This window comes from Arachis duranensis, chromosome 5, assembly GCF_000817695.3.
Source record: "Arachis duranensis cultivar V14167 chromosome 5, aradu.V14167.gnm2.J7QH, whole genome shotgun sequence".
Lineage (NCBI taxonomy): Eukaryota > Viridiplantae > Streptophyta > Magnoliopsida > Fabales > Fabaceae > Arachis > Arachis duranensis.
The window spans coordinates 11,578,163-11,601,616 of record NC_029776.3 but is presented as its reverse complement, the minus strand read 5'-3'; the positions used below and the strand labels follow the sequence as shown (position 1 = coordinate 11,601,616).

Here is a 23,454-nt window from a genome sequence, read left to right as displayed (position 1 = left end):
TCTTATCTTCTCTACCAATGAAGAGTAAACATAAGTAGGAGGACCTGGCTAGGACCTGGAGCAATACGAGAATATAGTATCATGCATTATTATGGCACCCAACAAGACAAGGTTCCATATGAAAATGATTTTCACCTAATAACTAATTCCCCGGTTTGGGAAAAATACCTCTTTAATATTATAGTCTACTGTGTAACAGTGTAAGTACATATCTGGTGGCTGTCTATTTCTTTAAGACTCTAAGTCTGTAACTATTGCACAACTCACCTAAATGAAGAAAAAAAAATATATTCTTTTTCTTTATTCACAAGTGAATACTACATAAGATACGGAGATTTCTTTGGTGGAGAACAGAATTAGTGAATAATAAATTTTTTTATTAAATTAATAGAAAATATATGTAATACACATAATTTTTTTTAATCTTTATTCTTACAAAAAAAATTAATTTTAATGCACTATTATTATAAAACCATTTTACAAGTACATTCAATCACATAATATCATATTAATAAATTCTATTGATCGCGTAAAATGATCATCCAACAGAATTATCTTTACTCTTTATTCAAATTAAACAACTCTTTATCTAATATTACTACCCATGGAATACTGTACTGAGAGAATTATGTACTATAAAGTTAGATATATTTTCTTTTTAGTGTACACAAATTAAACTATGTAATACTCTAAAATTATATAGGTTAAAATAAACTCCAAAAGTCAACACATAGATGCAATATGGCTCTATAAGATAAAATAAGAGAAAACTCACGCTTTCAACTAAATAAAACCCTCATATATGTTTATTCGTGGATGCCATGTTGTTGAGTGCAAATAAATAAATAAAAGGAAAAGAAATATTTGGATGATAATCATAAACAAAGGTAAGGCTGGAATGCATGAGGAGCAAGAAGTGATGGGAAACAGAATGTGTGCCTTTGGAATTTTTCAGGCATGATATAAATTATAATGGGATAAGTGATTAGAGACAAAGTGCAAGAAAATTTCTTAGTTAATTTAAGGTTAGTGGTCCACATTGTCTATTGGGGAAGCAGCATGCATTAGAGTTAGAATTAGAACCTCCAATGGGGTATTGTTTGAAACTTAAAGAGTTCCCCTGTTAACAAGTTTTGCCTAAAACACTTGTGGTCTGCTCTTAGTTAGGTCCCCACATCCCACATGATCATGTTTCTTCTCCATATTGCTAGACCTGTACGTAAATATGTTTTCATCATATATATCTTTATTTAAAAATCATAAATAATTTAATATTTTTTATTAAATTATTTAATATAATATATCTTTATACGAAGACATCTTATTACTAAAATTATAAATAATTATTATTGGAGATAATTCTATTAAAATGAAAAACAATTTTTATTATAATAAGAATATAGTTAATTTTTTTGTTTGAAGAAAATCACAGAACCTTTCCTTTTTAAAATTTGATGTGTTTGTCATAAAAAAAAATTTTTGAATTTTTGAAAAAACACATAAATAATTATATTTGTAACATATTTTTTCATGTAATTTTTTTTTTGTTTATTTGCCAGAATTCTTGTATATAGATATTTTTTTCATTTTGTTTTATGTTAAAAAAAATTTTAAAGTTAATAACGATAGAATTTTAGACTTTTTCTTTTTTTAACTAAGAGAAGAAAGGACTTGAATGGTTATAATTATATAAGACTCTAACTCTAATGAACTTTTTCAGTGTATAGTATTTATAATAAGCATAGTCTCTTATGTTTTAAAAACTCTATAAAATAAAATAAAATAAAAGTTAATAACTTAATATTATAAGGAAATATAAGGATCGGAGTCAATAGAGTATCTGTACAATGTGTATAATAGAGGTTTAGGGATATTCAATTGAGTAAGATATTAGATGTTTATTATTTCTGGTATCCGAATGGTTATTCTAATTCATATTGGACTAAATAAATAGCCCAATACACATTGTACAAATACTCGATTGGCTCCTAGCAGAATTTTCTAATACTATACTTGCAGTTTTATTTTGAGCCTAATAATAAGTGTCCGAAGCGATATATTATTGTTGATCCTATTCCTATGTGAGCATAAATACCAATTGATTGTACCCAAATAAATTCCACCCACACACTTCTCTCTTGTATGTCTAGTTAAGGGTGTTTGAAGAAGCAAGAGAATGTCAAACAGAAAATCCAATAAGGTTGCACAAGCGGTTGTTCTGAAGCAGATTCTGAAGAGGTGTTCAAGTTTTGGAATGAAGCATAATAATAATGAAGAGGGTCTCCCTGATGATGTACCAAAAGGTCATTTTGCAGTGTATGTTGGTGAGAACAGAAGCAGGTACATTGTTCCAATATCATGGCTTGCTCATCCACGGTTTCAAATTCTTCTCCAAAGAGCTGAAGAGGAGTTTGGTTTCAATCATGACATGGGACTCACCATTCCCTGTGATGAAGTTGCTTTTGAGTCCTTAACCTCAATTATCAGATATTAACAAGAGGACTTAATTAAGGACTAAGAGTAATAATTACTTGTTACTTATTTTAACCTTTTCGGGTCATATTTGGTGTTGTAATTGTATATAGATTGATGTCCATGGTCCATTATTATGGCATGGCAATGCCTTTTGTATCATTATTATTGATGAGCAATGATTTAAATGAAGCATTGTAATGTTGCCATAGAACTCACCAATATAATTTGAAGTTGCTGTTTCCAGATACTCATTTAATCAATATTTTTGGTTAATAATTTATTATCATAACAGGGAGAGAAGTTGATACTGTTAAGTCTGTTTCTGTTATGTTATTCTTGGTCTTGATTATTATCATGTAAGTAGAAAAAGTGAAAGTTATTATTAAAGGATGAGTCATATTGCATTTTCTTAGCATATGAATTGCATTAAAACTTAATTATTATAGCATTGTCCAAATATTATTTCTTATAAAGTTTGTGAAAATAAAATAATATATAGTGCATATATATTTTAATTTGTCCGTGTCACGTCCCTTTGGAATAATGGATCCAGGGTAAGCTAGATTCTCTCTCTCCCTCGCTGTTTCCCTCTCTAAAAGAAAAAGTATAGGTCTATTTTCAAAAGAATAATAAGCACTTCAAATAGCACAAGCACTGAAGGGTAAGTTTGTCATCATGTTTTACTTGCATGGATAGACTTTGAGTTTTTGCTTCTCTCATTCCAATTATATTATTATCTATTCTTACAAGGTAATACGTGACTCAAAAGTCAAAACACTGTGTGTTTAAATTTCTCATCTCAGGCTATAATTAAGGAAGTTATAGTGTCTTGATTATACTTGCAAATTAAAGCAATGAAAGACAATTTGATTTTGATTAATTACCTTTGAATTCTAGTGCTACTTCACGTTGGCCCTCATATTAATTAGGTGTCTATTCAGCCATATCTAATTACAAACTATATATAATTGATCACAATTTAAATTATAGATACCTTTTCTAATCAAGAAATGATCACAAACGCATGCTTTTAATCTTAGCTTACTGAAATTTTCCATTTGGTGCACATGCAAATGGGGCCTCAGTGTCCATCAAATGGGTGGTCCCCATGGCCAGTTAAACCCTTAAACCTTTTGTCTCTTCCTTGATTAAGAGATAACAACTGATTATGTACATTAAAGCAATTTCAATGGGATTAATTTTGAGTATTATTTTTTATTTTTATAATAATTGAAATGATTTAACATTAAAATTTGTATTGGATATTATTTTTGAAATGATATTGATATTAATAAACAGATCATTTTAAAAATAAATGAGTGAAATAGTACCACCACTTGTATAATCTATTATATCTTTATTAAATGAACATTATAATATTATTTATTATAACAGTATAACAAAAATCTAATCAAAATATATTCAAATAAATTAGATGTATTCAATTATACACCTCTATTTTATCACTCTATTTTTTTATTATCTTATTAGTTTAGTAAAGAAATAATCCAAATCAATTTAACAAAAGTTATTTTCTCAATTATTTACAAAATTTTAATTTTTTTTCAATTTAAATATACAAAATTTTCAATTTTTATATTTACAAAATTATAATTCTTCATTGTAAATTTTTTTAATATATAATATCTTTTAAATATGGTATATAGTTATTAATTTTGTAATTTTAATTTTAATTTTATTTAAATTTTTATAATTTAATTAAAATTATTTGAAATAACTAAATAAGACTAACCCGTTGATAATATATTATTGACACGTAAATAATTTTTTTCGTTAAACATTATTATCGTTATTATAAAAATAATTTTAATTTTTTTGTCAGAGACGAAGTAGGTAAATTAATTATTAATTATATAGTCACCCAAAAAAATATTAATTATATAAATAAAATAAAATGTTAAATGTTAAATGCTTATCAACGGCAAGTCATTTACGTGGATAATTTTATGGGCAAATGACATATTTAAATAAAATCAATGAATTCCTTACCCAAATGTGCAAAACAGAAATATGTTACGTAATTGTGCAAATTCTAATATTATATAAACCGTGGGAGCCAACCACGGTTTACAATTTGAATATAAACCGTGGCTGGCAGGGACGGTTTCTGAAAAAAACAAAATGAGCATAAACCGTGGCTACCAACCACGGATTACCAAGGGAAAATTTAAGGCATAAACCGTGGGTAGCTACCACGGTTTATATGGATATTGGCTTTGAACGTAAAACCCTGTAGGCTCCCACGGTTTACGTTTATAATACTATATATACATAATCCGCTGAAAATGAGCACGGATTATGTAATATATAGGGTGTGTTTGGCAAACACGTTGGTGAAGAAAAAAGTGCGTTTGAGTTTCTTGAAAGTTTCACTTTTATGTTTGGCAATTTTTTTCTTTTTAAACGCAGAAACGATTCTGCCTCTAAACCCACGTTGAGAAGAAGCTAAAATTTGTAGCTTCTGCGTTTCACGTTCATGGTTGTTGATTACCTTTAGAAAATTAAGTGAGAAAATTTTTTCTTTTTTACCAACCTTACCCTTTATTTTCTTCTATAAGAAGGATACCAATAACTATAAGTTTCACTGTGTAGTTCTTTCTACTTTTTCATAGTTCTTTCTTTCATTTTTTTTTCCATTAAAATCATTCAGATTTGTTTCAATCACTAGTAAATTGAATATTTTAATTTTTTATTATTTTTAGTACTCATTTTCATATTTTAATTTTTAGTGTTATGATTTATGATGTTATGTTTTTATATGAGTTTTTTTTATCATTTTCTATACTATTTTTTATATGTATATTTTTTTATGAATTTTTTATTTTTGTTTGACTTTATTTATATGATTTTTTATTTATTTTATTGTATTTTTTTATTCATATGACAAATATTGTTAATTTTTTTTATTTTTTAAGTGCTATAATCTTTCAGATATTTTATTAATTTTTATGATTTTTTATTATTTTTTGTTCATATGAATTCTTTTTTTCTATCTTTTACTACATTGTATTTATATTATGTATGAAATTTTTTTATTTATTTTATTCATATGTATTTTATTTAGTTTTTATTGTATTTTTTGTTCATATGATATATGTGGTTGATTTTATGAAATTTTTATTATTTTTTTATCTGTATGATTTTTTTTCTATTTTTTGATGTGCTCTATCTTTGTTTTAGATTAATTTTTTATTTTTTATTTTGACTTTGTAAAATTTGTAATTGTAATTAATATATACTACGTTTATTATCCAAATTTTGTATAATATAAACTATGATCCTATAAAAAAGGATAAAATAAATAAAAAATTAATTATAAGTAACAATAGAGCCATAAATAATAAAAATTTATAGTTCAAAATAATACTAAATTAAAGAGTACGGGTAATATTAGAAAAAGTATAGAATATTTTTTTTTAACATTATAAAATTTATAGTACTCTCTTTCATATTTTTTTATTATATTTATTTATTTATATAATAAATATTTTTTATATTATTTTTGTTAGATTCTGTTTTTGCATGTATATAAAAAAATAAATTGATATCTCTTTTAGTAATTTTTCATCTAAAAGTGATTTTGAGTAGTATAATCCAAACAACATTTATTTTGCTATAATCAATTTTGATACAAATATTGCCAAACATAAATCACGTTAACACAAACTTAATTTTCATCAAAATCAATTTTGTAAAATCAATTTTATGCAAACTCACTTTTGCAAACTGAAATCCAAACACACACATAGTATTATAAACGTAAACCGTGGGAGCCTACAGGGTTTTACGTTCAAAGCCAATATCCATATAAACCGTGGTAGCTACTCACGGTTTATGCCTTAAATTTTTCCTTGGTAATCCGTGGTTGGTAGCCACGGTTTATGCTCATTTTGTTTCTTCCAGAAACCGTCCCTGCCAGCCACGGTTTATGTTCAAATTGTAAACCGTGGTTGGCTCCCACGGTTTATATAATATTAGAATTTGCACAACCACGTAACATATTTCTGTTTTGCACATTTGGGTAAGAGATTCATTGAATTTATTTAAATATGTCATTTGCCCTAATTTTTTTTTTTTGGTTTGCACCAGGGTATCCATCAGGCCGGAAGCCCAATGACTAATCCCTCGGGTACTGCAGAGGCACACAAAGTGGGCGACCCTCCCAAACAAGCAAGCTCCATTCCCATCCTCCAGTGAGTATCGAACCCGGGAGAGATGGTTAAGGGACACAGACCCTCATCCATCTGTGCCAACTTGCGTTGGTTCATTTGCCCTAATTTTATTGTGCGAAAAATGCGTCAAGGTGGTGCTAAAGATTATATATAAACGGCCATGTCGTCAGTAATCTTATACCTCAAAAAAAAAAAAAAAAAAAAGCGTCTTCATTATTTTATCAACGGTTAGACCATCGATAATCTGTAGTGGCTGTTGATGTAGCCGTCGGTATTTCATGTGTGTAGTAGTGTGGATGTTAAATATAATAATTTGAACGTAAGAGTTTAATTAAAAATTGAAGATGTTAAAATAGGCAATTTCATGGCTTTCCAAGAGCTAGATAGTTAGGTGCTCAACTTTTTTTTTTAATATTTCTTGCTTTGATATTATTGGTAGGCTACAAAAAAGTTGAGAGGATTTAATTTGGGCTAATTTTTTTGGCATCATGATAGTAAAACTATCTTCTCATAAAATTTTGTGTTAAAAGTGTAATTTATTAACCAACTTGAGTTGGTCGAGTGGTCAGCTCACTTGTCCGCTTAAACAAGTGTCGGGAGTTTGAACCCCGCTTTGTGCATGCAACAACACATTGGCCAGCGGCAGACCTTTAAATGGAGCTCAGATCCGCGACGGATTAGTCCTTAACCTGTCGGGTTGGGGGATACCGTTTGGGTAAACAAAAAAAAGTGTAATTTATTTATTTAGTCACATTTTAAATAAAAGTAACACTTTTATAACATATTAAAATTAAATTCTATAATCTATTATTAATGATGAAAATAAAATATTTTTACATAAAAATAATTATAAAATTTTTATTGCGTATCCACTATTTTTTTATATATTATTTTAGTATTGGTAAATCACTTAAAAATTAGTTTATTTAGTGTTTAACAAATCTATAAAGACGTCTATGACACAAACAATTTGTCAAAAGCGTATTGTAGAAGAAAATATTTTTTTATTCATAAAAGTATAATTTATAAAAAACGTATTGTAGAAAAAATATTTTTTATTATCCATAAAAATATAATGTATCGTCAATTTTTAATTTTCTGTTAAATACTTCTATTCAATATGTGTATTTTTCACACACTGCTATACAATATCAAGAGAAAAAACGGTTTAATTTGTGATAGTCACATGCGTCCAACATTCTTAGTCTGATTGGAACTGTTTTCCACCACATTTCTTCAACTTGAATGAATAGTTATTAAGGACTTCATCAAATTAAATTAGGTTGCTAATCAGTAATCAGCAGTCAACACCACTATATATAATGTCGTTTAGATGTCTCCTTAATATATATACAAGGACAAGGGATTAGGCATTGATTAATATATAATTATTGTATAACTGAAAATGGTAATTGAGTGAAAGAAAGAAGACAAAAAAAAAATGAAAAGAATCTCTTTACAGGAAGGAAAATATTGACAAGTTAACCACTAAAGTTCACATGCATGGAAAAGTACTGATGTAGAATAATAAGCCCTGAAACTACTCTTCCAATCATAGCATTGGGTTTCCTATGTTTTTTGTTGGATATGGTGGGCTTTTCATAATCTTCTAATAAATCATTAACTACTTGAATATTCTGTATTTTTTCAGTGCAAGTTGTTATGATCAGTGGGGACATAGTTCAAGCTAATAAGACCATGGCTAGAGCCAGAATAGGAATGAAAAATATTAGCTGCATGCTAAAAATCAATTATTAAATTAATTATATAAAATATATATTATTTAATTTATTTTTAATATATATTTTATTAATTAAAAATTTTTCACGTTTTCAGTTAAAAAAAAAATAATAACCAACACATATAAGTATTTACCTAAATAATTTTGGTTTAGTTGTGGGAATGGATGAGTATGACGTTACCGTTTTGCTTATTTTTTATGGATTTGTTTATTTTTGTTGGGGTAAGAATGACAATGATAAAAGAGTATCCTTTTGTGAAACCCAAGAAAGGAAGAAAAAATGAAAAAGAGAAGATGGTTGCTATTTGTTAAGATAAAAAAATTTCACATTGAAAAGAGAGAGTCCGTCAGCCGCCATGTATTAGCCATGCATAAAAACGTCATTGACGTTTTGTGCAATAATAGTAGTGTGGATGAAAAAGTGACAGTAACATTAAACACAATTTTTTTGGCCATTTTAGTGGATTACACCAATTTCAATTCAATATTAAAAAAAAATCCGATTTTTTACGTATGATCGCAAATAATATGGCACCATGGCTCCAAGAAGAAAGAGAATAGTAACTTAACTTACATTGGTAGCCCATAAAAATTTAGAAAAAATAAAAAGTAATCAATAAATTGAGAACTAACTTCTATTTCTTCAGCAAATACTTAACTAATTTTTATGTTTTTTTAATCTTTGTTTATTTACTACATTATTATCTAAGAAAATATAATAGAGTTATCAGTATTTATTATTTCTAATTATTAATTAATTATTAATATTAAAATATAAATTAAAATATGTTATTAAATTAATAAAATAAAAAATTAAATTAATAACTAAAAGAGCAATGCTAGAAAACCAAAAGAGTATTAGCAAAAAATCAGCCAAATACCTTTGGGTGAATCCAAAATTTCTACGAGTTAATATATATAGATGTTTCTTCTACTAAGTAATGTTTCTTTTTCATACTAAATGGATGTTCTTTTATATATTTTTCGAATTTTTTTGTATTGCAAATGTGAATGTCCTATTTCTTTAAGAATTTCATATTTTTTTTAAATTTATAGATATTTAATTATTTTTGCTAAAATATAATTGGATGTTTCTTTTTTCATATTTTTTTTAAATTTTATAGATATTTAATTATTTTTAATAAAATATAATTAGATGTTTCTTTTGTTAAGTATTAGGATATTTTTTTCATATTAAATAAATATTTTTTTATAATTAATATTGACAAATAGCAATTCTTCTCCAAATTTATTCTTCCAAGATGTAACCCGACCTCCGTACAAATATACCTACATCATCATCAAGATCCATATTGTATTATATTAAGAAAAACACACACAATACATGTGAGAATGGATTGGATTGATGAGAATGAATGAGGAAGACTTTCTACTTCAAAATCCTATCTAACGATGTTGATCGTGACAAAGATTTTCTACTTCCATTGGAACCATTAGAAACCCTTGCTGATGCTGATGATGAGGAAGACTTTCTACTTCCATTGGAGACATTAGAATTCCTTGATGATGCAGATTCGTATGTTTCCAAAACCCTTTGTGGTGATGAAGAAGATGAGTCCAATTTTGTAATTAGGATTTTTTTCTCTAGAGCTCTATTGGGTGGCAATAAAAGTAGCGAAAGTAAAGATGATTCAGTAACAGCATTACCATGAGTATCTTCTTTTTCTTTAACAAAATCTCTCTCTGGTGTTGTACATGCTGAAGAACAAAGCGAAGAAGAATAAGAAGAAAAACATGAAGAATTAATGTGTTGGTTGTGCATTGGTGATAATGTAGGTGATAAAACCGATATCACGATTTGTTGCTGTGACTATGGTGGTAACGATGACGACGACAAAAAATGTAGCGACGAGAAAAACTTTTATAGATTTTAATTAGATTAATGTGAGAGAAAAAAGAAAGAATTTTATAAATTTTAATTAGGTTTATTTAATTAATTTTAATTTTTTAAAATTTTAAATTTAAAAAATTTAAAATTAATTATTAATATAAATTAATATAATTTTATTTAATTTTTAATTGATAGCTTTTTAGTCCTATATACTTTTCCTAACTAAAATTAATAAATTCTAACATTTTTCACTCTTTAATATGCTCCCAAGTCCCATCCTTATCGTCTAATAATAATGAACATGATCCTATCGTCATTATATAGCCTAGAACCTATTATTGGCTAAACGCTACAATTGGTCGGGGGAGAGAAGGGGATAATTGGCCAAAAAAAATAAAAAAATGCTTTAGATAGAAAAAAATTATAAAAAATAATTTTTAATTAATTAATATTTTTTTTCAAAGTTTTTAATTATTTAAAAATATATGATTTAAAATTTAAAACTCAAAACAAATTAAAATAATTTTAAAAAATTAGTTGACCTTGGCTAAAAAAATTAACTCTTTAGCATTACTCTTATAAATTAATATGAGAAACGCATGGTCCAAGGACTAATTATTGTATTGAATATTATGGTTTAGATTAATTTTAATGTGAATGCAGATTGGCGAGAAGGGAGCTTTGGCATACTTGTTATATAATTGCCTCGTAAATAATCATCTCTCTTAAAATATTTGGATAAAAGCACATGAATAAATTTATATATTAATTAATTAATAAGCCCATCATGCAAAGTTTCTTTAGCTTTGTAATTTGAGACATGCATCTTATCACACACTTAAAATTTTATTTAGAAGAAATATACTGACATTAATACGGATATGAAACACGATACAAAATAAGATATATGGACATATTAATTTTAAAATTTTATAAAATATGAAAATACAGTATATATATTAAATAAAAAAATATTTTTTAAATATATTATAATAATATTTTGATATTTTATTAATATTAAAATTTAAAATAAATTTTTAACTATTTTAATATCTTTTTTAATTATATAAAGTATTTAAAATATTTTTTGTTTTAATAAATAATAATATATCTTATTTCTAAACTCATTTCGAGAATAATTTTTTATTTTTTACCAAGACAGTTGGACACAGCAGACACGTATATTAAACAAAATCGATGAGTGTTATGTTTAAAATGTGTTCAATACACAGACACAATAATTCAGCAAAGTGTCTATACTTTATAAAAAAGAATTAATAAAGACAAGCAAATATCAAATCATCCTAAATCACTTAATTATCATGTAATTGAATACTATATTATAACAAAAGTTTTAGACCATAGAGTATAAATACATAAATAATTTTAATTATTAGGGTGATCAATCTAATTTTTACTTGTATAGTCTTTCAAATATAACATATGTACTTTACTTGTCAACTTTAATTTATCAATAAACTCCTTAGCTGTAGCTATTCTCTATGTTCAAAGTATCGTTGATCATTATAGCCAAAGAAAAGTATAGACAATCATAAATTCAAAATGCTGAGCCATATTAGTCTTGATCTATCAAAAAGGTTTCAAGCCATAATTATTCTAACTACATAAAGAAAAAGGAATAATAGTTTATAATAAATTCCATATGTTGACTAGATATGTAGATAGATAAGATATAATCAAAGACACAGAGCAGACACTCAAAGAAAACTTGCTTTTGGAGTTTGTTTTCAAAATCTGAAAACCACTCTGTTCGGTTGCTGAAGAAATTGTAGGCCAGACATGTTAGGTTCATGCACTATGCACTATGCACTATTATTTAATATGAACCATACACCAACATGGCCTAAACTCTATACCAAACACAAAAGTATTTAAAAAGTTTCACTATTTTAAGCAATTATAAAATAGATATATCAAGTGTATGTCTCCCGAAACTGAAACTAAATGTTCAACCTTGGTACCTATTTGCACTATTCAATGTAGACAAAGTAATGACATGTTGTCTCTTCATCTTCTTTGGTTGCTTTTCCTTCCATCCAACCATGGATTTCAGGTACTTCATTCTCCAATATGCTTATTGAGATCGAGTTCAGAGTTCAGACCATGGTTCCAGATTTTATAATGCACGTGAGATGTTTTTTTCAGTAGTTTTTTTCATTTGTGATCCACCACAAAAATATCCTTGAGGCTTTTCCCTTTTCTTTTTTTTCAAGTAGTTGACATTTTCAAATTTTATATTGAGAGAAATGATTGTTTTGTTCATTTTTTTTTTATTCACAGAGTCCACTTGCTCTTTTTTATTAGATAGGGTGGGTATGTGAAAGAAAAGTGAACTTATTCAATATATAAAAAAGAATGAACAATTGAACATAAATAATATAACTCTTTATTATTTAAGCTTACCTAATAAACACCACAAGTGTTTGGTTTATGGTAATTTTGGAATAAGCCATCAGCAATTTACAAAGCTGTTCAACTTCTGGCAATAAAAATATCTATTTGAAGCTTTATTCTTCAGTCAAAGCAATATATAATTCCAGTTCAAAAAGGATACAATATAATAATTGATAAAAGAAAGAATAAATGGTTCATATGAATCAATAATGAAAACTTGTTTGGCTTGACCTTTCTTTAATGTAATTAGTCACATTCTTGTTCCTCATCATCAGTAGTAACTAAAAAGAAAGATAACCTTTTTACGATTTACTTCCTTAATACATATAGCTTTCCTTATGAGTTAGTTTCAACTTTTTGTTTTTTATTACATATTCAAAAACTGTTTTTGTTTTATCAGTTGCATTCACCAACAACTGATTCTACAAGACAATGGCAGCACTGAATTTATTTAACTACACGTTCCTAATAAACCTTTATGTTATATCAGCTTCCATTGTTGTATACTTTATACGATAAATAGTAATTTATTTATACCTATATATTGCTAGTAACTTTCAATATTAATCCAAATAACTTGCCTAGCTTAAAACACAAAAGTGGTTCAAGGAATATAAGTGCTAGAGTGAAAATTAAGATTTATCTAAATTCAAATATAATTGAACTAAAGACAGAAACATCAATCTCCAAAACCTTTTACTATATACAACATCATCGGGGAGCTCCCTCTGATTAATACCTAGGATTTAGGAAGTAACAAACAATGCTAGTGAGCATTCTTCCCTTTTAAAGAAGAGAAGTGTCTGAATCCATGTGCATGCTTCCCTGTAGCAGAGGCAGAACAAGAGGAATTCGATTCGGTAAGCATATAACCGGGCTTGCTTGACCCTATTGAAGAGTTCACAGAAAAGCAGCCTTCAGTGTCTGAAAGACACGGTGTGGAACGACAGTTAGGCGATGAAAACTCGACATTCACTTCTTGAATCTCGGAAGGAACACTACATCTAGATGCCTCAGCCTGTTCAATTTCATTCGAGTTACTGGACACATTAGAATTCGACCAGCCGGGACTTGGTTTAACCAACATGTCATTCGTTTGAAGCCTTTTACCGAGATGATATATAGGTATCTCAATCTGAGGGCACAGAGCTTGCAGGTGCCTACCAAGAGTATACAAAGTCTCTTGACATTCTGCCAGCTTTTTCTCTGCTGCTGCTAGCTCCATATCCTGATGCCATGAACATATCAAAGATAAATTCAAAGGAATTGGTAGCATCAAAGCAACGGTGTTTCTGAGAATAAGGACACGTCATGTCCACATTGTTTAATGTTGAGTAATGTGAATATTTGAGATAAAAAGCAAATCAATCATAATATTTCAAAAATGTGCTGCAAGTTGCAATCAAACTTCAAGTTAGGAGAGTATGAGTATTACTATTTATTGATGTAGAAAAGAATGCATATTGACTTTGACTGCAGGTACTTTGACATGTACATACCTTCCCAGTAGTCATGCCATTATCTGCTCCCAAATTGGATCCACAAACTAAGCACTTGTCCCTTCATGTGAAAAAGACGATGGAAGTTCAACTCAAGATAGTTTACACACAATAGAAACTACATGCTAAACTTACAGGGGAATTACTGTATTACATTACTCATTAGATTGCATGTAATTTTTTACTGGATTAAGGTTCAAGGGATCAGAATTAACCTTTGCATTTTCTCTTCAATGGCTCTGTGCCTCACCAAGGCATCATCATTACATTTCTTTTGCTCCACAAGGTCATTCTTTAGCTCCTCTATATTTTCTTGCAGAATCTTATTTTGAGCTTCTAAATATTCTGCATGCATTTGAAGTGACTTATAGGATTCTGTCATACACTTCAGCTGAATCTCAGTCAAGTTGTATGATTTATGAGATGAAGCCAATTGTTCTTTCAGTTCAGCAAGAAGCTGCTCCTTTTCCTGGAACATCAGCTTTGTTTCCTTGAGATCTTGCATGTGTTCAGCATGTTTGGATGCCTTGTCATTTTTCTCTGGAATATAATCAGTCTCTTCAACTTTAGAAGCTTTATCTGATTGTTTATCTGTTCCATCAGAGTCACTAACTTTGCTAGTGATGCCAAGAGTTACATTGCTATTGTCCGATAAACATGCCATTTTCTCCACTTCCAGAAAGTCATTCATCAGTTCTATGATAGTTTCACCCTTTTCTTTCTCAAATTTACCAACACTTGTAACTCTCTTGATTTCAGAAAGGTCACAAGTTGAGGCTGCACTTGACTCGACAGGACTTTCTGGCTCCTCATGCCCGTCATCGGAGATAGAAGCGAGGCTTGGTATTTTGTTGGAAATTCTATTTGATGAGTTTCCAAAATTGATTGCCAAATTTGATTTTTCAGCAACGTTTTCTAAATGAAAAAACCGTATCTCTGCTTCTAAGGTCTTTAGTCTGCCAACTGTTTTGGCATATAAGTTTCTTGAAGCCTGCAATTCAGCATTACTTGTGGCCAAAGCTTCTTTCAATGTCTTTGTTTCTTCTTCCAATGCCTCCAACTTTTTGGCAAGAAACTCAGATTCTTGCATGCCATCAGCTTTTAAACAAGTTTTCCTATGGTAGGGTGTGCTGATAACTTGTTGCGGAATCCCCACTTCTACCTTCATTTGAGCCAATGCGGCCAGTCCAGGTAACTTCCTTCGCAGCAGACCACGGAGTCTTTGGCATTCAGTTTCTATCTTGGCAATGTTCCTAACATCCTCTGCATGTTTTTTGCTTGCCACTTCTGCTGATCTCATAATCATATTCTTCTCTTCGTTTCGGATATCCAGCTCCTTGGAAATCACATGTAACTCATACTTCAGTGAAGCTATTTCCTTTTCACATGACTGAACATTCTTCTTTAGAAACTCTACTTCAGCCTCAGCTTCAGATTTTTCTTCTTTCAGTCTCGCTATTTTATTCGAACTGTCTTGCAGGGATCTAAGAAGAGCAGCATTTTCACTAGCCTCACGACGAAGTCCTTGCTCCAATTTATCTATTTTCACTTCAAACTCTGACTTAACTTTTTCCCACTGCTGGGATTTCATAAGGATCAAGTCTTGCAGTTTATGCTCACTATCTTCCTTAACAGTTCTTATCTCCTTCATGCATTCTTTTAGAGCACCATCCAAGTGAGATGCTCTATCCTCAACAGCAAGCTTTGAGATAGTGACAGATTCAAGTTGACATCTTAATGAAGCTACTTCAGCATCAGCTTTTTCCCACCCTAAAATGCATAGAATGTTGAATAAATCCTTTTTATTATAAAATGAATGGTTTTTAGTCGTTTCAACCGCTAAAGCTGAAAATTTTATATTTATTAAAAATTATTACCTGAGACCGCTTCCTCGGCAACTGTTGCATGCTGTTTAACTAAATTATCTTTGCTATTTAATTCTGAATAAGCTGTTGTTAGCTTGTCTTCCAAAGCCTTTACTTGATCCTCCAATGCACACATATGTGTGTATGACTCCATTGATATTTGAACATAGTTCTTATTCTTGCCACTGTCCTGCTTTAAAAAAAAAAGGGGACAAACACTGTAAAAACATGTTCATATTATGGATGATAAGCCAATTAGCTAGTGTCTACTTATGAAATAAAAGTGAATGACCTCATCTTCAAGATTTGCCACAGAAGACAATGTAAAACTAACAGGTTCTGCTTCAGAACCTGGCTTCTCAGCAATTTTAGATTTGTCAGATGATTTTTTCTTCCAGAGCCAGCCCCGCCGGTCCATCTCAGATTTCCAACCTGACTCACAACATGCTCAAATTGAGTGCTAACGCATATTGTATGCATGAATGAACTTAAGTCATTACCTATTTCACATTTTACTATCATAAAATCTAATCAAACCAAAGAAAGTAGCAATAGTTAAACTGTATAATATAAATTCTTGTCACTACTACAGATTATAAATCTTTTACAATAACTAAATTTATCTAACCATTTTTTCATAGTTAACGTCAACGAGGTCACAGTAGAATGGCAGAGTGCCATAATGGTCATGGCAACTCCTATTAGAAAAAAAAAAAAGAAAAAAAGACCTAATTTGATAAATGCATGTGATAAATGTATCAGCGACTGATTCTATGGTTAGATCACATGAGAGATAACCAAACTGATGCTTCAAATGATATAAAAATTACTCAAAAATCTTGTAATATAAAAATTTCATAAAATAAAATTTCGGTTCAAAGTTTGAAAAAGAGAAGAGGAGCGTGAAATGGTCCCTGTTTGAAACGCTCCTGCGGCTCCACCTCACTACAAAAACAAATTTTCAAAACTAACTAAACAACAAAGCTCCACTATATTACAAACAAAAAGCTCCACTACATTACAAACAAAAAGCAATTTCGTATTTCAATGGTACAAAATATTCTTTTGTTTTTATTTTTTCCCCTTATTTCACTTTGTCGTTTTGTTTCTTTTCCTTCGTTCATTGGTGTCGTTTATGCGGCTTGAAACAGTGGAATTGGAATTGGAGCATTGCATGTATGATCCCAATTCCCCGTCCTTGTAGCTGGCTGTTACATGCGAACAAAGTTGAAAACCTAAAACAAATTAACGGCAGGACCAAAAGGAAACAAAAAGAAACAAATTTAATGAGGGCAAACAATAATGTTTAACTTCTTTTTGGACTTTCCAGTCAAGTAGATATTTCCAATTCTCCAACAACAACAACAGATATGTAATGTATTATTTACGCATATGATTAGGCTTACTTTAATTTTTGGGCTTGAGTCTAGCCCAATAACATTTCAATAAACCTATTGGGCTACACCAACCCATTTAACAGTTTTGGACTTTATAGTTAAAAGGCAAAAGGCCTACTAGGTCAAGTACAAAAACCACACAAGAAACCCTAATTTACCTTCACTGCCACCTTCCTTAGCCGCAGATATAGAGAGTGAGAGAGAGAGGAGAGAGATTCTCCGTCATGGGTAGAGTCATCCGAGCACAGCGTAAGGGTGCCGGGTCCGTCTTCAAGTCCCACACCCATCACCGCAAGGGCGCCGCCAGGTTCCGCAGCCTCGACTTCGGCGAGCGCAACGGTTACCTCAAGGGTGTGGTGACAGACATCATCCACGACCCCGGCCGCGGTGCCCCACTCGCCAAGGTCACTTTCCGCCACCCTTTCAGGTACAAGAAGCAGACGGAACTGTTCGTGGCCGCTGAAGGTATCTACACCGGTCAGTTCATCTACTGCGGGAAGAAGGCCACACTCGTGGTCGGAAATGTTTTGCCACTCAGATCCATCCCTGAAGGAGCTGTCATTTGCAACGTTGAGCACCACGTTGGTGACCGCGGTGTCTTCGCTAGGGCATCTGGTGATTACGCCATTGTTATCAGCCACAACCCCGATAACGACACTTCTAGGTATTCGTTCTCAACCACCATTCGATATATAATTGTGATTCTACGTTATTTTTCTGGTTCTAGGTATTAACTATAAGATCATTTTATAATTTGTTTTTAGCTATATCTCAAAACCAGTGATTGTTTGTTTACTTTGGAAATGCTTGTATAAATGTTAAAATTTCTAAGTTAAACCCTGATGATGCTAACATATTTATTTGTTGTGTTACCTTTGCTTTTTAGCATAGTTATTTGAATGGTAGAAATGGATTTTGGTGTATCTGAGTTGTAGCATTAATCGACTATTCGACTTGTTAATTGGAGGCTGAGTTAAATCATGGTCCATTAGAAGTAGTTATATGTGTTTTTCATTTTTGTTTGTAGGATCAAGCTCCCATCTGGTTCAAAGAAGATTGTGCCAAGTGGATGCAGGGCCATGATTGGACAAGTTGCGGGTGGTGGAAGAACTGAGAAGCCACTCCTCAAGGCTGGTAATGCTTACCACAAATTCAGGGTCAAGAGGAACTGCTGGCCCAAGGTTCGTGGTGTTGCTATGAATCCAGTTGAGCATCCCCATGGAGGAGGTAACCATCAACACATTGGTCATGCCAGTACTGTTAGGCGTGATGCTCCACCCGGCCAAAAGGTTGGTCTCATTGCTGCAAGGAGGACCGGTCGTCTTAGGGGTCAAGCTGCCGCAACTGCTGCTAAGGCTGATAAGACCACTTGAAGATATTTTTAGGACTTTCTTTGATTGCAAGTTTCCAATTTTGTTTCTTTCATAGTTTATGTTGAACTGTTTGGGCGCTATTTTGAGAACCATTTCCCCCATAAATATGAAGCTTTTGATTGACATTATTTTATTTTTGTTTGAGAGATATTCATTCGTGTTTGTTGTTTTTAGTTTTTACCATGCGATTTCAGTTGGATGTTAAATCTTAAATTACATGTCACTTGATATCCACATGTTAAATTGTTGGCTGCTTTGCTTACTTGATATGTTAGAGATTGGTTATTTTTAATATCCAACCTAATACAAGCATGTATATTATGGCATGGACTTGCTTAAAGTTTAGGGATATTCTGAGTTTTACCCTTATTAAATGCATTATTGTGTTTAGAAACATATCAGTTGGGATTAAAGTGAAAAGGCTACCCAATATGATAGGAATTGTAGTCGGTCTGGAGAAGAAATTTGTTCTCACTTGACTCTTTTGCTTCCAGAAAAAATAATCAAACACATTAAATTGGTTTTCGTCTCTAGCATTTGCGAAAAAAAGGGGATGCCCAATAGTATGTGCTAGTCTAGTTATGGGTGTCAATATGTTAAACCAAAGACTTCTTATTAAAGACGAAAGATCTTTAGTTATTAATTGATAATTAATTTTATTTTTACATAAAAACTAATTTTATTTTAAATTATCATTAAGTTATATAATAATATTGTATTTTTTTAGTAATTTACAGGTTAAAAACTAGTAGGGGTAAAGTTAAATTTAAATAAAAATCTCAACTTAGAGTTAGAATTAATCCAAATTTTATCCTATCCATTGTCACTTGTAAGTGTAGTCATCCTCCCATGTAATCAATTGTTAATGATAAAGACCATTGGTGTTTAATTGTTGCAAGTGTGCTGCAGAACTCGTACAACAAGTTTTGAATAAAAAATATTGAGCAACTATGAACCAATAACCGAATTAGTGAATATTCTTCAATCTACATTTTTTTATTTATTAAAAAAGTTCAACATATTTAAATATCTTACTGCTAACCCTATATTTTTCAGAATTTATATCTTCTAAATTTTGAATTTCACTTTAAAGAGTAAAGTATGATTTTTTATCATTTATTTCATAGTTGAGACTAAGAGAAAATATAAAAAAGAAACCATTCAAAAGTGAGAGATCACACTTTATCCTCTACAATAAAAATTCAAAATTTAAAAAATCCAAATTCATATTTTTCGTACTAAACTAGAAAAGTAAACCGTACCAAGTGTGGAGAATTGATTTAGTTATGTAAATTGACGAGTTAATACTCAATTTGACTTCTGAAATTTGTAGTTGTAATTTGTATTAGTCTTTAAGCTGATTTTTGTTAACGACGTATTGATTTGATACATTAATTTGTTGTGATTTAGATTTTTCGCTCAGGTTCTATGTGATCGAGACCTATTAGAAATTTTAGAACCTGTTCCAGAGTTCCAAAATTTTCAAATTGAACTTGTTATTGTTATTTTCTTGAGAATGTTAGGAGAGGAGTCCAAATCTTAACAAATTAATGTACAAAATCAACATATCATTAGAATTAGTTCAGAAACTAAGACAAGTTATTATTGTAAATTTTAGGGAACAATTCGAATTCAATCTCAAATTTTAATTGTCAAATTGAATATTAACTTGTAAATCGACAATATTTATAATATATTTGCACAATAATACTAAATGAAATTATCTTTAATATGGCTAGTGTTTTTCCTTAATCATCTACTTAAATATTCAACTGATAACATAGTAAATTTATTTTTTAGAGTGTTATGTATTTTATTCAAAAATGTATTTTCATTCTTTCTCTTTTAGTAAAATGTAAATTATTCTTTTTCTTCTAATCGATAACATTGCCATTCATATTTTCATAATAATATTATTATTTTTATAATTTATACAAATATCTAATACAGAAAAATAATGCGTGAAATGACATTATCAAAAATAAAATAATAATATCATTATTTAAAATTCAACTTGCTCGCTTTAAATTAAAAATAATTTTACAAAAAAATATAAAATATATATTGAAATACATCAAGATCAGTCATTAGAATTAAATAAAATTTAATTTTAACGTATTTTGAGTGTAAAATAATTTAGGTAGCGTTTGTTTGTAGAGACACGACAGAATAGGACACTGAGACAAAGACAATAGGACAGAGACATTAAAAATTATGTTTTGTGTATCGTGTTTGGATACGATGGATAGGACACTAATATAATGTCTAGTATTATGTTTGGATACACATGGACAAGACTAAAATATTATATAAAATGACTAAAATAGCCATGTGATTCCAAATTTTTTAGTATAAATTAATTTAATAATTAATGAGAGTACGTAGGAGTACAGACAGTAGGAACTTGAAAAAAAATATTTGAAGCAGTCAAAAATTTTAATAAAAAATTATATAATAATATTTATATTAAAATAAAATTTATAAATATAATTAATTTTTTTAATTTATTATTAATATGTAGGAATACATATGGTTAATATTAACAAAAAAAAATCTGAGTTTGATTAATAAAAAATTTCATTTAGGTTAATAAGCCAAATTAATTTTAAATACAAAATCAGTTTTAAAAAAAGAATCCATTTTTAAATGGAAAAAAATTAATTTTTGCACATAAAAATCTATTTTTATTTAGAAAATTAATTTTTTTTATCTAAAATTTTATTTTTCTTTTCAAAAAATTAATTTTTCTTTAAATTATATAAAATCAATTACAATTTATAAATTATTTTTTAGCATTTTAAAATATCAATTTTACCTTTATAATATTTATCTTTTAAAAGTCTCGAGACTAATTATTTTTGTTATTATTTTTATTACAAATCAAATAATATAATATAAGGTTAAAATGTTGTTGAAGTAAGAATGATAAGAAAAAATATATAAATATTAAAATAAAACTATTAAATATATATTAAAATATAAAATATATACTGAGTTAAAATATATAAATATTAGTGATTGATTTTAGTGATTAATTTTAGAAAGTAAATAACATTCTTGCTATCTTAATACTTTTAAGAGTTTAGAGGCAGACATATTTTGGTAAAAAAAGTTAAAAATCTCTAGATCCATTGGATCAATAGATGTGGACCGCACGATGGAGTTGTAACGAACGTCACAGATGCTCACAATGAACAGGCATCTTCGATTGGGGAACACATTATCTCTTCCTCACTACTTTCCTTTTCGTGAAGCCCCAACCAACCACTCTATAAATAGCTGAAGCTCACCAAGCTTCCTCACTACTTTCCTTTTTGTGAAGCTGATTCTGATTCGGAGCCCTCTCAGTGACACATCTCTTCTCACCCTCTCTGGAATTCTGGCAAAGATAGAGTCCGATCAGAAGAGGAAAAAGTCTGCGGTGGTGCCGGCGGAGCAGAAGGAGAAGCATAAGCAGCATCTGAAGAAGGCGAAGAAGATGTCGTCGTCTAGCAACAGGCACGGTGGTGATGGAGGTGAGGTTAGGGCATCGCACATACTGGTGAAGCACCAAGGTTCGAGGCGCAAGGCGTCGTGGAAGGATCCAGAAGGCCAGGTCATCAAAAACACCACCAGAGACAGCGCCGTCTCTCAGCTAAAGGCCTTCCGTGACGACATCGTTTCTGGCAAAGCCAAGTTTGAGGACATCGCCTCTCGCTTCTCCGATTGCAGCTCTGCCAAGCGCGGCGGCGATCTCGGTCAGTCCCTCTCTTCTTCATATAATTCCAAATTTAACCGGGAAAATATCTATTTATTTAGTAGAGGAAATGAAAAGCGTTGTTAACATTTCCTATTATGTTTAGATCTTGCTTGAGTAATTAGGTATCATTATAAATTGTCCTTGTTCACCCTGCAATTTGTTATTTGTTATCAACTTATCACGATAATAAGTAAGTATAATTGAGTTTACGAAGTGAGATTGTTTATCGTAATCATATTAGGGATTAGCTCTAAGATGGATGGATAATTGGATACCATAAGAATGTGTGGTCTCAGACGAGGGAATCGTTCCTCTCAAAATAAAGATATAGACTAGAATGAATGCTTCTATCAATAGAGCTTTCACGTCTGCGTATAGAATCGCTCATGTTTTTGCCCCTTCCATTCCGTTCTTACTATATCATGGGCAGTTGGCTTGGAATCCATGTGATGGTTCGAGAATGGTTGCAAATATTCTTCGATTCCATCTTCGGCCTTGTGTTAGAAATGTCCCGCGGACTGAGTTAGTGGTCGAGTCATTTTTGGTAACTGACACCCGTCGCATTAGTCTCAATTCATATGTTACCATTCTAGTGAAGGTTGGAAAATTACATAAGAGATAGGAAAGTTCCACACGCTGAAGACGCTAAATGGTAGAGCACAGCTTTCCCAGGCTAAGGTTGAGAGGAATGAGGCAAATCGCTTGCTTACTTGAGTTCTGAAAGCACCGATTTCCTGATCTCGGAAAATAGTTTTTTCTCAGTCTCTTCTTATTCGGGGAGCAGAGCACGTTCAACGAGATTGCAATATGAATTTCTTCTTTGTAGTAGTTATGACTTTTTTTTTCTAGTTCTAGTCCAAAAATTTCTTTTAACAAATAATCTTACCAAAGATTTCCGGCTGTAA

At 30.2% G+C, this 23,454-nt stretch overlaps 4 protein-coding genes across 4 annotated transcripts in view; 3 read left to right on the top strand and 1 right to left on the bottom strand.

The window, feature by feature from the left end:
• Positions 1–2,133: 2,133 nt before the first annotated feature.
• LOC107488031 (protein SMALL AUXIN UP-REGULATED RNA 12) lies at positions 2,134–2,715 on the top strand. The gene has a single exon (XM_016108725.3). It carries the CDS (start codon positions 2,177–2,179, stop codon positions 2,492–2,494), a length of 318 nt encoding a protein of 105 aa, XP_015964211.1. The 5' UTR covers positions 2,134–2,176; the 3' UTR covers positions 2,495–2,715.
• A 10,546-nt stretch (positions 2,716–13,261) lies between these two features.
• Positions 13,262–16,660, bottom strand: LOC107488055 (filament-like plant protein 4). Its single transcript, XM_016108755.3, has 5 exons — positions 16,333–16,660; positions 16,053–16,230; positions 14,391–15,945; positions 14,176–14,236; positions 13,262–13,904 (listed from the first exon to the last, which is right to left on the bottom strand). Exons 1-5 carry the CDS (start codon positions 16,456–16,458, stop codon positions 13,443–13,445), a joined length of 2,382 nt encoding a protein of 793 aa, XP_015964241.1. The 5' UTR covers positions 16,459–16,660; the 3' UTR covers positions 13,262–13,442.
• Positions 16,661–17,588: 928 nt separating this feature from the next.
• Positions 17,589–18,938, top strand: LOC107488054 (60S ribosomal protein L8-3). Its single transcript, XM_016108753.3, has 2 exons — positions 17,589–18,101; positions 18,465–18,938. The coding sequence occupies exons 1-2, from the start codon at positions 17,662–17,664 to the stop codon at positions 18,808–18,810; spliced, it is 786 nt and encodes a 261-aa protein (XP_015964239.1). The 5' UTR covers positions 17,589–17,661; the 3' UTR covers positions 18,811–18,938.
• Positions 18,939–22,147: 3,209 nt separating this feature from the next.
• LOC107488053 (peptidyl-prolyl cis-trans isomerase Pin1) overlaps positions 22,148–23,454 on the top strand; it is a 2,830-nt gene continuing 1,523 nt past the window's right edge. Inside the window, exon 1 of the mRNA XM_016108752.3 lies at positions 22,148–22,547. Coding sequence (XP_015964238.1) covers positions 22,289–22,547 — 259 coding nt within the window. The 5' untranslated portion in view covers positions 22,148–22,288. The remainder of the gene's footprint in view (positions 22,548–23,454) is intronic.